The following is a 13,443-nucleotide window of genomic DNA, read 5'->3' as shown; positions in this document are numbered from 1 at the left end:
ACCACATGTAGAATATAGGGCGTCTTACAGATCTAGGTCACCTGATTGATCTATATGTAAGCCTGGATTACTATTCGAGATGATTTTAGTCCTTAACAATTATATACTACGGTTTGTATGTAGGTCAAAGAATTCACTGTGGCCTAGAATAGTTTGTGAAAAAAGTATAACACTTTTGTGAACACTAATTTAACATTTAGTGCTTATTTCTCTCATATTTTTATTTTACTATATTATGCATTGATTGTGCAATATAATCATTATACGAAAGCTTCGAAAAATATGTTTCTCCGAAAACAATAAATTGATAAATCCAAATTAAATAATATGGACAGATATGAAATAAATCCTGATACGATGGAGCAGTTTTCGCAGAATTTCATACTACCGTTATATGTTATATTAACATGCAAATATTCAGCAACAATTTTTTGATATTAAAAACTTTTAAAGGGAAATGAGAGTAACCTTTCAAAAGCTGAAGTTTTATTTCAATTTTTGTGCTCTACGCTTGCGCGGGAGGTAATATAGTTAGGGAGGGAAAACCTCCCAGTTCCCGGAAAGCCTATTAGTTTATTACTTCGTTAGCAAAAAATACTCGCTCCGTTAATTAAACCCGTGCTGTGAGGACCAACTACATGTCACACAAGTTTCTAAAGTTCTATTTTTTGTGTTGTATATAGGTCGTGCTTGTAATTAAGCATTTTTGGAGAGTTTCGTAGCTCTCATACTTAATTTCTGAAAATATTGGCCATAATGACATAACTTTTAAAAGCTAGAGGGATGTTTATGTTTTTTGTTTTTGAAATGGCCCTAAAACGGCTAAAATATAAAAATATTACACTTAGCATATAAACAACAATTATTGTTTAAATAACAATTATTATGAACCAGTGGCGTGCACTTGGAGAGGCCTATAGCCGTGGACTGCGATAGGCTGATGATGATGATGATGATGAAGAACCTAAGGGTGCTATTACAGAAACAATCAATTTCGTTGATTCATTATCTAATTATCATGTAACAAATGACTTACCCAAAAACACCTGGAACAGCGCAGACACAGCGATAGCCCCAGACAGCTCACACATCCTACTCATCCACACTTGCTTCTGCTCTTCATCCGTCATGGCAGCCAGGACTGCCGGCGCTGGGCACTGCCACATCGGCAGGTTAAGGATAGCCAGGGTCGGCACCAGGAACGAGATGGTACCGCCTTGGACTATGGGGAGACGGCAGCCGAAGGTTGCTTGTAACCATGTTATTAGACCTGGAAGGTAGGAATTTAGTTATATTAGAGCTGTAAATAGATGATATTGAGATCCAGTAAAAACCCACCAGTCACCAAAGGGAAATGCGAAAAAAACAATCATTCCGATATTGAACCTATCTAGTGTAGTGTCTTCATTGTTAATTCTGTTATTTATCGTCAATATTTACATATTTTTAAGAGTCTGTATGCTTTCTGGATACATCTCCGTTTCGTTCCTGCACTATTTATTTCTTGCATATTAAAGTACCGACCTGCCTCATCTTCTCGTGGGTAAATTCAACCGAGTAGGTAAGGAACTCTAATATTTTATGTATAACGCCCAAGAGCCCGCCGCCGTCCAAGATACTAATTACTTGTCAGATAAAAAATAACGTCCCCGCTTAAAAGGGTAGTTAAGTACCTACCTGCATTCATAGCGAGTCTCACAAAATATTAATTAAGAAAATACTTAAGGGGTTGCTACCTTTTAAGTAAATTGTTGCTTTGACTAAATTGATATTCCTACCTGTGGAACTACTTTTTCTTCTTTTCTATACATTCACTAATAAACTAGGTTGTCTTAGGTAATCCTTGTTTTGATAACTTACTTAGCAAGTGAATGTACCTATGTACAAAAATATGTCTCGAAGTAGCCAGCAAGACCTTGCCCCGCGGCAGTGAAAGTATTGCACTAGATACGTGTAATGAATACTAAGCAATAGCTGCAATGTATGTTGAACATTATTTAGCTCCAGTCTACCAGTCGGGGGTGTAACTCAGTGGTAGAGTGTCTGCTTCGCATGCTGAAAGTCCTGGGTTCAAATCCCAGCACCTCCAAATGTGAACCAATTTTTTACTGCCCTTACATGTTATGTCAGAAATGGTCCTGGCTTTTGCTTATATGCTTAACTTTTATTTTCGGGAATTGTGTATCTGTAAGAGATACCTAAGTCATGAAAGGAAAGTCTTAATACATGTAACTAAACAGGACTATATCCCCAGTATATACCTACTTATTAGGTAATCTAAATAACTACCGTAAAACAAAACGCTGCTGCATTTGATGGCACCTTTTTATAATTCCAACAAAAATGTTCGTCTAATTTTCAAGTTTTTTTTTTAAGAATTCCAGGATAACTAGGAATAAACCCAGCTCTTTTAGAAAAGAACAACGAAAATTAAAAGTAGTGTGGTTGAGAAATGTTATTTTGTCTGGTAATGACTTGTTGTGTAACTTTGACGAAGAGCAAGTTAGTTCAAACTGCATGTTGCTGTTATGTACGCTGCAGGCGCTCATACGGTTCTCACTTTAGTGAGTAATCACATATTAACTGTATAGCAGAAGTTATACTAACATTTGAATAAAATCTGCTATACTTGATTCAAATATTAGCATAACTTCTTACTCTCTACATTACATACATAATACCTATCCTAGTTTGATTTGCTTTACATTATTAATCTTGGACACATTACTGATAAATGCGTTATTAGAAGAGTGCGGTGACCAATAGTACCTCTTTCCTTCTTTGTATGAGAAGGAGACTTCTGTGGGACAATAATAAAGTAAAACAGTGAATAACATCATGCATCCCACATTCAGATAATATTTGGATACACACAGCACAGACAGACATACCTATACCTACAATTCTATACTTACACCCTTTGTTAATGTGTTTAATATTCCGTAGTCGTCACATGGCGTGGGGCGAAACAAGAGGTGGCAATCAGAGTTAAATAAACCCTCTGAAGCGTTCTGTGGGTATTCGAAAATTAATGCGGAACACGTATGATATGTTCCTATCTATAGAACACATGACATTCATGGTCAATGAAAGCTGCAATTGCAATTCAGGGATGCGCTGGTACTGTTTACTATATCTGTGTATGGTTGGTTTTTAAATAGGGTGAACTCTTAAGGTCTTAACCGATCTCATGGGACAGAAAACGGATAAATATATGTTTCTTCGTTGCGGTTGCTTTAAAATACTTACAATTACTTTCCAGTTTCTTTCAATTTGCCACTCATAGGTATGTACCTAGGTATTTATTAGAGATCCTAATAGAAACGTACCATAGACAAAGACCTAAGTGCATAAACAAACAATGACAGACAAACATCCTCATTTGTTCCACATAGCTACAGCTGACGTGCGCCAATAAACGGTTTATGGCCCATATTAAGTCTATTAAGTGCACCTTGTGTCTTTGTTATCATTGTTTTATCAGTTGGTAGGTATAACGTTTATTCTGAAGAGCAAGATCAACTTTGCTTAACGCGTTGCAGTTAAAATAATTTAAGAACAAAGAACGTTTAAGTGTAAATCTGTTGACAAGATTGTCGTCCCTCTTAATTGGTAGTCAGGATAAAAATCCAATGAAAGACAAACAGACACCATAAGCGGAAATCTTATTATATATGGGATCTGTTTACTGTTAACGAAGATCACGAGATGCAAAATCTTTCTCAGAGCCTGCCCAAACTGAATATTCTGTGATTAATAAATAATTGTCAAGACCCCTTCAGAAATCCTTAAGTAGGAATGCTCCGTACCTATAGTCCAATTAATAGGACACTGTAGGTCAGCTCCTAAATATTTTCTTAAAAAGTGCCATGTTTGGTCGTAGCACATGGCAGAGCCAAGATCATGATGAATTTACCAAGGAAAAGTGAATGTTTTTAACTTACCAGTAACAAATATCATGGTAGATATGATGTTAGAGCGATCAGGATCTGTCTCGGCCATACACAGCGCTGGACACAGGATGAAGGGGATGGCCACTATGGCTCCGATCATTGTCAAGTAATGCTGAAAGAGTTATATAACTGTAGTTAAAAAACTACAATTTCCTCTAAAATTATTCAGAAAAATCGGTGCAGATGCTGACCCATTGCTGTAATATTGTTCGAAATAGCACAGAACGCCAAAAAAAAACTCCAGAAGAAACATATTTCGGTTCGGTTTTAAGAACACTCCCGACAATTCAAAGATACATGAAGATAGATGCTCGTAATTTGTGGTACTCACCTGTAAAGCCATGAAGATGCACAGGTACCAGGGAGGTATGTCGTCGATGCCGTATGTGACATTCCCTTTCCTCTCGTTGTCCTGGTCGCCATTTGCATCCGGCACCTGGTATTACATTTTAAATTACTGCTATTGTTTATATAGGTAACTCATAGTAAATGATGACTTTTCTTCGTCGAAGCTTGTATTTTGGCGTTTTATTTCGTAAAGTTAATGACGTAATAAACGTAATCTGACTATAGAAGAAAGGGTATAAATAGCACAGCTAGGTTAGGAATATTCCTAACGGTTTACAAATCAATTAGCAAGTAAGTGTAGAGGTGTATGGAACTTATCATACCTAATATACTTAAGGTACATAGACTGAAGGTCATGACTATTTCCTCAAACGAACAGTCACATACACAGCTAAAAATACAAAGTTAAACATAGTTTACGAACTATGTTTTATGAATACATTTTTGTGGTTAAATATCATAAAGCAGAACCGCAAAATACTGGAAGTTTCCGTCGTAATGAATGTCGTGATTTCTTATCAGTTTTCATCTAAATTATTGCTTTACAAGTTTGTAGCAGATTATCTTCAGGACAAATATTATATATGTATTTCGAATTTAAATCTTATTTCACTGTTAGCAGAGGAGATACATTGCCTAACAGTGTACAGCTGACAGGTCACCTCTTAGGTGAAGGGAAAATGGAATAGTTTTCCTAATTTCAGAAATATCATAATAAAAGACAATAGAATAAGTACCTAAATGCAGCTACAACCAGATTTAAAAATATGATTAGCTATGGGTATTACCTAATTACCTATGATTTCTTAACCTATAAACACAGTGTTTGCAGTTCATTATCACCATGATTAAAACCTACAATAAGACAGTAACAACCGTAGGTTGACCAATATACCTAATATATTTCATATGTAGATACATTATATATACATAGAAAACAATCGGCCAGCTTGTTGTAGGTAAACTTGTAACTTAACAATCGACCTAGGTAAGGTTAGATGCCCTTGCAAATTAATGTTAGGTATCTGCGTATTGACAGACGGACATAAACAGCTTTACAATAGCCACCATTTAACTACATATTCGGTTCTAAATAAGTTACTTACAGTTGTTTTTCGTGTACCTATAAAATGTGTGGCCTACCTTCGTGCTAACTATGCTATATTCACACTGACATTGACTCATATTTTAGGTTATAAGACTGAAAGGTAAACTATGAACTTATCGCTGTATGCAATTGTTCTCGAGAGCAAAATACACAGAGTGCGTTTTTATGCAATGAAATATGACGTATGAGAACTGACCAGTCAGAATTGCAAACAACGCATGTTTATGAATAGGTACCTAACTACTCAAACAACTATTAGGTATATACTTAGGTACCTATTTGTAATCTTTCGAGTGCAGTTTCTTACCTGAATTTTCATTGAATATTAATAAGGCGAGATAAATTTTAACTTCACTAGGCTGATATTCGATCTTTAACACTTTTTAACATTAGGTAGGTACATAAAAGGAAATTAGCACATGTCTTTCGATGGAGTTACTATAATGAACTTTACGTCAATTTATCTTGGAAAAGTTAATTGATACAGGAATCACAAACTTTAATAATAAGAAAAAGACACTTGAAAATATCTTCAATCACCTCTTTCAATTATACCAATACAAGCAACTATGGTTTGTAAACAAATGTTATACAACTTCTTCAATAAATTGGCACCATTATCATCGCTACCCATGTATTAATAGAATGGATATTATTAGCTTCGGTCTATAGCAACAAAACAATATAGGTACATAGGTACCAATGTTTTAAGATCATCTCAGCATAGGAGTTCATAAGGCAGGAAGTCTAACAACCAGGAGACATCAGGTATTCCGGCTAACCAGGTTGAGTTCAGACAGGACAGCCGTCCCTATAAGACCGTTTCTGCGGAGGCAGCATGCGCCCTGGCTGGAACCCTCCCGTGGGATCTAGAGGCACAAGTGCTCGCTGAGATTTATTCCCGGAGAGCTAATGCTCGCTCGAGCGGCGACCGTCCTCCGCCCGAGCTGCTCGGGCCGAGCTCGTCAGAAGATGGCGCGAGCAGGCGCAGGAGGATGTCCTTTCAGAGTGGAAGGAGAGACTGGCGGTGCCTACTGCTGGTCATTGGACTGCGGCGGCAATAGGGCCAATTCTGGAAGAGTGGGTGGGAAAAAGGTACGGAGTGCTGTCCTTCCGCATCACCCAAAGTTTGACTAACCATGGGTGCTTCGGCTACTACCTGCATAAGGTGGCTAGACGGGAACCTACCTCCGTGTGCCACCAGTGCGGTAGTAGCCCAGATACAGCGAAGCACACCATTGAGCTGTGTCCCGCCTGGGACGAGCAGCGCAATGCGTTGGCGGCATATACCGGACAGGACTTCTCGCTGCCGAATTTGGTGAGAGTGATGATCGGGAGCGAGGCCGGCTGGAAAGCCGTACATACCTTCTGCTTGCTTAGCCACGAGCACCAACAAAGTTGCAAAAACACTAGGTATATAGACAAAGCGAAAACAATATCGTTGCCATAGAAACAAAAGTATTCGCGATGCACAACGGAATATTTTGAAGAGGTGCTCATATTATATCTAGCTAACTACGGAAAAAGGATTATATCTAGGTACTCGAGTACCTTCTAATATCTAATGTCTACCATTAGCCTCTGCTTTCTATCTACTTTAGATTAGGTAATGGTAATTGTAGGCTTCTTAAGAAATTCACGTGCCTTATGAATTATTATCGCTAATCTTCTTAATGCCAGCTCTTATATGTATTGCACACTAGGCAATTCTAATCATAGTTCAGATAAGATAGCGTAGGTATATTCTTCCTGATTCGTTAAAAGAGGCTGCAAGAACCTACGAGTGCTGAACATGAAGTTTTGGGTTCGATTCCCAAAATTCTATACATTGTTATGACTTACGGAAAAGTCCTAGAGTAGGTAAGTATGTTTTGTAATAGTACCTCTATAGGTATGTACTAGGAAGGTGTACCTACCTCGTTAAAAATACCGATATTTTCTAAAGGTAACAAAAACAGTAAATAAATTATGAGCGTTGTAACAATTATTATTAAAACTAGTAGGTACCTACCAACTACTAGAATATTAAAATTCATGAACACGATAAGATCTAACAAAATCGTGATTGAATAATTGATTACCAGTAGGTGGCAAAGCAGCTTAATAGAGAATTAATATATTTAGATAAATAACTCACCATATGAATAACTCCTTCCAGTCCGATGGGGATGTTTGTTATATCAATTGAGTGCACCATCATGAAGCTAAAAATAACAAAATGAAACAAAAAAGCTGAAAATACTACTTACAATTATTTTTTTGTTCAATTTTGTATGTCTAAATCGTACCTACGTAACTCACAGGATGGTACCTAGTCTAGTATAAACAATGTGCCATTCGTTACATAAAATTAAATATAGATACCCACCCACCTAACTACTTCCTCAAAAAATCATTTTAGTTAAATGCATGTCCCCCAATAGATATTTAAATTTTGGTAGGTACCCTTGGCGTGGTAGGTATTTAAATGTAGCTCTATACCACACACAGCTGATAAATATTAGAAGTTTTTGAAACGAAAATATCAATTTTATCATCTGATGCCAATTAAACAGAAAAAACCGGCAAAGTGCTAGTCAGACTCGCGCACTAAGGGTTCCGTAACATTATTTATACAACATACAAGAACATCACGTTTGTTGTATGGGAGCCCCCCAAAATATTTATTATATTCTAGTTTTCAGTATTTTTTTTTGTTATAGCGGCAACAAAAATACATCATCTGTGAAAATTTCAACCCCCTAACTATCACGGTTCATGAGATACAGCTTGACAGACGGACGGACATAGGAGCGAAAACAATAGGGTGCTGTTTTACCCTTTGGGTACGGAACCCTAAAAATTAAGAAGCACAAACAAAATTATAGTTTTGAAACTTCAATAGTCTATTATATAATCTGTGCTTCAATTACCTCTGCTGTTTATTTTTCACAAAATCTTAAACTTCACTAGGAAACTCCACACACAGCCTATTCTTTGTGTTGATTTAATTTTTGTCATCACAGTATAATTTAGATAACGTAGAAACGAGCGTCAATCGGCCGTTTAAGAAGCAAACTGATTGTATGGTTCTTAAGTGACAATTAAATGAGTACATATTCATACACACAGTCTTACAAAAAGGAGTATATTGATCAAGAGTCATTAGCAATGGTCCGCGAATATCGTGCCTGTGATATTATGCTGATACTCACTGATATTTGTTTGACAACTATCAATATACAAGTCATTTGTAGGTGGGAGTTCAGTATCTTAGCGGCGAGTTTTATTTTTGATTTAAGGGTGTTTAGATCTTAAGAACTCGACATAACTAATCCTTAAATAAAACACCATAATTTAAATTTTTCTCTTTTTTAATTAAGTCGTGATTAAAACAAAATATCACATTAAATTATCATACACTTACGCGAATATTAGACTGTTAAACAAAACAAACAGACAAAATCCGTAAAAGTAGTTTTATTTAAATTCATCACAGCTTGGATGACTAAAATATTTTGGACAAAATAAATCCAGTAGGTCTGTAACCAAAGTAATACTAAGTTCATTATGAGAACAAACGTCCAATATACTCTCTTAACTTACTTAAGACCCTTTTTTATCAGCCTTTGACTTATCACCTAGGTAGGTACCCTATATGTTGCTAGCAGTTTTCACGTGGTTTCAACCGCGGCCCGTGGGAATCCATCGCTTGCTCGGTCATCAAAATTGAGCCCGCGGTTAATAAGCAACTTTGCACTCTTGTATAACAAATAACAATTTTTCCATTTTATAATATTAGTATACATACATAGAATTCTCTTAATGCATATAATTTTACAGTAACTTTCTTAAAATCTTACTAAACATAATAATAGGCTATTATAACTTGCAGCAGCATACAATACATCATCATCTCAGGCATAGGACGTCCACTGCTGAACATAGGCCTCCCCCTTAGATCTCCACAGATACCTTGGAGGCGACCTGCATCCAGCGTCTTCCGGCGACCTTTATAAGGTCGTCTGTCCACCTTGTTGGTGGACGTCCTACGCTGCGCTTGCTAGTCAATACATACAATACATACTTCGTCGATGTACGAATTTAACTAGTGGGAGTTTTTCGGGTTATTCGTCATCTCGAAACACTAAACTCACCTCACCACGAATGTGTCTAGATGGTGAAACTCAGTGAACTTATGATTCCTTAGTAGATACTTGTACAATGAAATTCAAAGTACCTTTCTTACTAATATTTAGAAATTAATATACCTTCTCTTACATATAAAAATGAATTGCAGTTTGTTAGTCTGACTAAAACTCGAGAGTGGATGGACAGAGAAGGAGAGGTCCAGGGAAAGGCTATGGAGGAGTTTGGAATCATTTTTTCGCGTTTCAAATGTTTGCAAAACGGAAATGCAATGATAAAATCTAAGTTTAACTAAGTGGACACGAATTATAAATCTTGACGTGGCAAGTTGACGACATGATAAATGCACAAATCTTGAATTTCACCAACTGGAACATTCGTGGTGAGGTTTGTGTGTCGAGATGACGAATAAGTTTTTCAAGTTAACTTTCTATCTAACTTTCTGTTTATTTAATAAAGCTGTCATCGGCTTTTGGACGTAATATAAGCGCGATGAGAAACCGAAAGAAAGAGAAGCTGAAAGAGAAACTTAACTGGCATAACTCACGCTAGGCACTCTGGTAATGGAAATGCAGTCTTATATCAAATCAGTACCGTTTAGATAAATACGACATAATAAACTACGTTACTGGAGTGTTTTACAAATATTCAGTAATAAATATAGTCGATCTATTATCGCCAATGTCTTCATTAAAATATAATCTAAAATCAGTTAACAACTTTGGCATGTACTAAGGACCTTTAACGTTGGTTTTCCTCTAGTTCAGGGCTGTCCAAACTAGATGGGACTCAGGGCCAATCAAAAATTCCTGTTGGGGGGCCGCAAATATTTATAAAAATAAATTCCTATATCAATATTTCATAAGCAACTTTTTCCCGAGTTGTCGAGTCAATCAGTGATGTGAGTTTTAGGTGATCAAATCTAGTGTCTAGTTTTTTTCTTTTTTGGCTTTTCAGTGACAAGCATAGTTGTCACTATCCTCATTAGTGGAAAGGTCTCATCAATACGAATAATACATATAAGCCGAAACACGAGGTAGTTTTCATATTCAGATGGCGAGTTCCCTCGACCTTCTCTCGCCTCCATTATCAGGTCAGCTCCAAACATTCACTGTTGCATGGTGTTATTAGACGTACACCGCTTTGTCAAGTTTTTAAACTATGCCTACAATTTTCGAAAGTTGCCCTCGATTTCTCAGGGTTTCCATCATCAGATCCTGACCTGGTGATTATGGGACCACCTTGGAGGTATACCAAGTAAAAAAATAATTTTGCGAATCAGTCCAGGTGTCTTCGAGTAATCGATGAACACACATAAAAAAAAGATCCCGACGAATTGGGACTTTTTGGGAAGTCGGTTAGAAAGAAAATGGCGCGCATATGAGTATCAAATTAAAAAGAAGCACCATTTAAGTTTGTTCATTTAAAAACTCAGTTTAAAAATAAAATGAGGTTAAAAATCGATCTAAAAACTATTACTTAATTAGTTGAATCATTCTTATCAAGATTGTCACAAATGGAGAAAGAGAAAGAAGAAAAGAAAGAGAAAGAAGAAAAGAAAGAGAAAGAAAATAATTTCAAATCAGTTTGCCACTCTAGGGTTTAAGAACTGCTTTTGCACTCAGATATTGAAGTGCAAAACTATTCTTTCCGAGATGGTGGGATTAAATATAATAAGCTCATTAATATACTTAAACTAAGAAGATACAAAAGATTCTGCAGGCCGCAACAATTCAAGCCGGGCCATGGTTTGGACAGCCCTGTTCTAGTTAATCAGAAATGGTAGCCATGCTTGTGTGCAACTGAGCACACAATGCAGTCATCACAGATTTCATGTCGATGTCGATACAATTTCACTGCATCTAGAGCTGAAAATAAATATGTTTTTTGTAATTATTTGCAGATATATGGAAAGTATTGTTAGTTAGAAAAGAGCAAATCAATATTCGAAAAATTTCAAAAATGCTTATTTTTGTGAAAATTACCATCTACATCTGCATTACAATCTGCTGGAGAAACTAGCTGCGTTGAACGTTTTCTGAAATCAAAAACATTCAAATAACAAATATTCATACTCTGCACAGGGATAAAAATCAATAAATACAATTCTGCAACTTGTTTATAGAATACTAGTCGTTTTCCGGAATAAAATATAGCCTATGTTACTAATAGTGACAGAAGTTTGAAAATCCGTTACTAGTTTTTGAGTTCCATTACAAAGAAACAAACAAAGTTTTCCTCTTTACAATATTAGTATAGAAATATTTGAAATATCATTAACTTACTTCCTCTCCTCAATTTCTTTCATCTGTCTTTCCGCTTTTGACCAAATATCAACAATTCCTTTGTCTTCAACAATTTCTTTTTTCTCCTCATATTTTCTTTGGCACTCTCTTGCATATGGACTTGGGGAATATCGTTTCTCTGTACTGACTATTGGAGGTGGTGACTTTATATCAGTTTTCACTCCAGCCCGGGTTGCAGCTTTTCTTATAAACATTGTGGGTATTACCCCAGTAGAAAACGGCTGCTTATCAAGTTGTTCAGCTTCCTTAGCCGCCAAGATAGATGTGAGAGCTACATTCCGGTGAATTTTTTTTTTAACAGGCTGGTCTGGTTCTACTGCGTCACTTTCATGGCTTTCTGATGGTTTGTTTACCTGTAATTGTTATTTAAGCTAAAGAAAAAACAGTTTTCAAAAAGTATGGAGAACAATACTGGTAGATTATAATTAATGTACAAAACAATTGTTCTGGACAGCAAATAAACTCATATTTATTTTAAAATAAAATGGAGTGTTTGTTGGACCACCTACACATACCTACTATGGAAGTCGTGTATTGGGGGCAGTCTTTGTAAATGTTGCTGTTCAAAAAATTTTGTTTTGTAGTAAAGTTAGGATAAATGATTTTGAGTAAGTAGTTAGGGAGTTCACTTACCATGTTCAGCATTAATTGAATTAAAGAATAATCCGGAGCAATGGAGCCTCCAATTGTGTCAGCAGAGTCATAATGTGAATGTTGATCACCTTCTGTGGAATCACAAGGTTTTCTCATTCAATCATGATGACAATCACTATTACAAATTTGCAGTTTCCCCTGTAAGACATTTAGCTTACTTAACTAGCACAACTTAAGAAAATACAAAAACTAGCCTGTAAAATGTGGTTACTTTTCTAAGATTACCACAATGGAAGTCACTCCAATTTTAAGTACATGGGGCAGATCATTTTGTCATACACCTACCTTCCTGAACATAGTAAGCCGGAGGGCATTCAGCACCAAATGTCTCCAACGATGCTGGCACCACACACCCCTGTGCCACTGACAAGTCTTGCATTATATCCTCTAGATTCGTCCAGTCACTCATTGTCAGTAGTTATTGGCTGGAAAAATAATTTTAACAAGTTGATCTCAATTTTGAGACTTGAGTGGAGTGATGACTTGCACAAGACGGCTGGCAGTAGCTGGATGCGAGAAGCCGAAAATCGATCTCAGTGGCGTGCACTTGGAGAGGCCTATGTCCAGCAGTGGACTGCGATAGGCTGATGATGATGATGATGATGATGATCTCAATTTTAAGTTAGAGCTGTCGAATTAAAAAAAATGACTTTAATATAATATCGTAAGGGGCGTGAGTTAGGTTCCTAGACCAGGTAGTTAGTAAACTGAGTAGTAAAGTTGCAGTACTTACCTACCCGCTTTTATATTTTATTTTTTTAGGATAACAAAACCTACAGGTAAAAGTAAAACCTCAAGTAAATACTTACATTTCGAAATATAATTTTATGAATCTGATAAACTGAATAATATTTACTTGTTATAATATGTGGTTTATGCTTTATAGTAAACCTACTTTTATCACAACAACAAGTTTTTGTTGCAATTTGTCATAATTTGCAATGCT

General features: G+C 36.3%; 2 protein-coding genes and 1 non-coding gene across 6 annotated transcripts in view; 1 reads left to right on the top strand and 2 right to left on the bottom strand.

Moving 5' to 3' along the window:
* LOC110378775 (solute carrier family 23 member 2) overlaps positions 1-8,465 on the bottom strand; it is a 24,946-nt gene extending 16,481 nt beyond the window's left edge. The window contains exons 1-5 of one of the 3 annotated variants that reach the window (XM_064042251.1): positions 8,322-8,465; positions 7,547-7,613; positions 4,285-4,389; positions 3,945-4,065; positions 1,037-1,270 (exon numbers count right to left, since the gene is read on the bottom strand). In XM_064042251.1, coding sequence (XP_063898321.1) covers positions 1,037-1,270; positions 3,945-4,065; positions 4,285-4,389; positions 7,547-7,609 — 523 coding nt within the window. In that variant the 5' untranslated portion in view covers positions 7,610-7,613; positions 8,322-8,465. Of the gene's footprint in view, positions 1-1,036; positions 1,271-3,944; positions 4,066-4,284; positions 4,390-5,444; positions 5,553-5,716; positions 5,807-7,546; positions 7,614-8,321 lie in introns of those variants that run through there. The other 2 variants (XM_021338173.3, XM_021338171.3) reach the window with 2 other exon arrangements.
* On the top strand, positions 2,018-2,089 carry Trnaa-cgc (transfer RNA alanine (anticodon CGC)). Its single transcript has one exon. It is a non-coding gene; the product is annotated as a tRNA-Ala (tRNA).
* Positions 8,330-13,443, bottom strand: LOC110378777 (uncharacterized). 2 transcript variants are annotated; one of them, XM_064042327.1, is made up of 6 exons: positions 13,307-13,443; positions 12,783-12,922; positions 12,477-12,568; positions 11,823-12,196; positions 11,523-11,575; positions 8,330-11,405 (listed from the first exon to the last, which is right to left on the bottom strand). In XM_064042327.1, the coding sequence occupies exons 2-6, from the start codon at positions 12,904-12,906 to the stop codon at positions 11,311-11,313; spliced, it is 738 nt and encodes a 245-aa protein (XP_063898397.1). In that variant the 5' UTR covers positions 12,907-12,922; positions 13,307-13,443; the 3' UTR covers positions 8,330-11,310. The 2 variants fall into 2 exon arrangements, with proteins under 2 accessions (XP_063898397.1, XP_063898408.1); XM_064042338.1 differs by having other exon boundaries at positions 13,235-13,410.

This window comes from Helicoverpa armigera, chromosome 2 (assembly GCF_030705265.1).
Source record: "Helicoverpa armigera isolate CAAS_96S chromosome 2, ASM3070526v1, whole genome shotgun sequence".
NCBI lineage: Eukaryota > Metazoa > Arthropoda > Insecta > Lepidoptera > Noctuidae > Helicoverpa > Helicoverpa armigera.
Note: the sequence above shows the minus strand (reverse complement) of the source record. Positions and strands in the feature narration are given on the sequence as shown.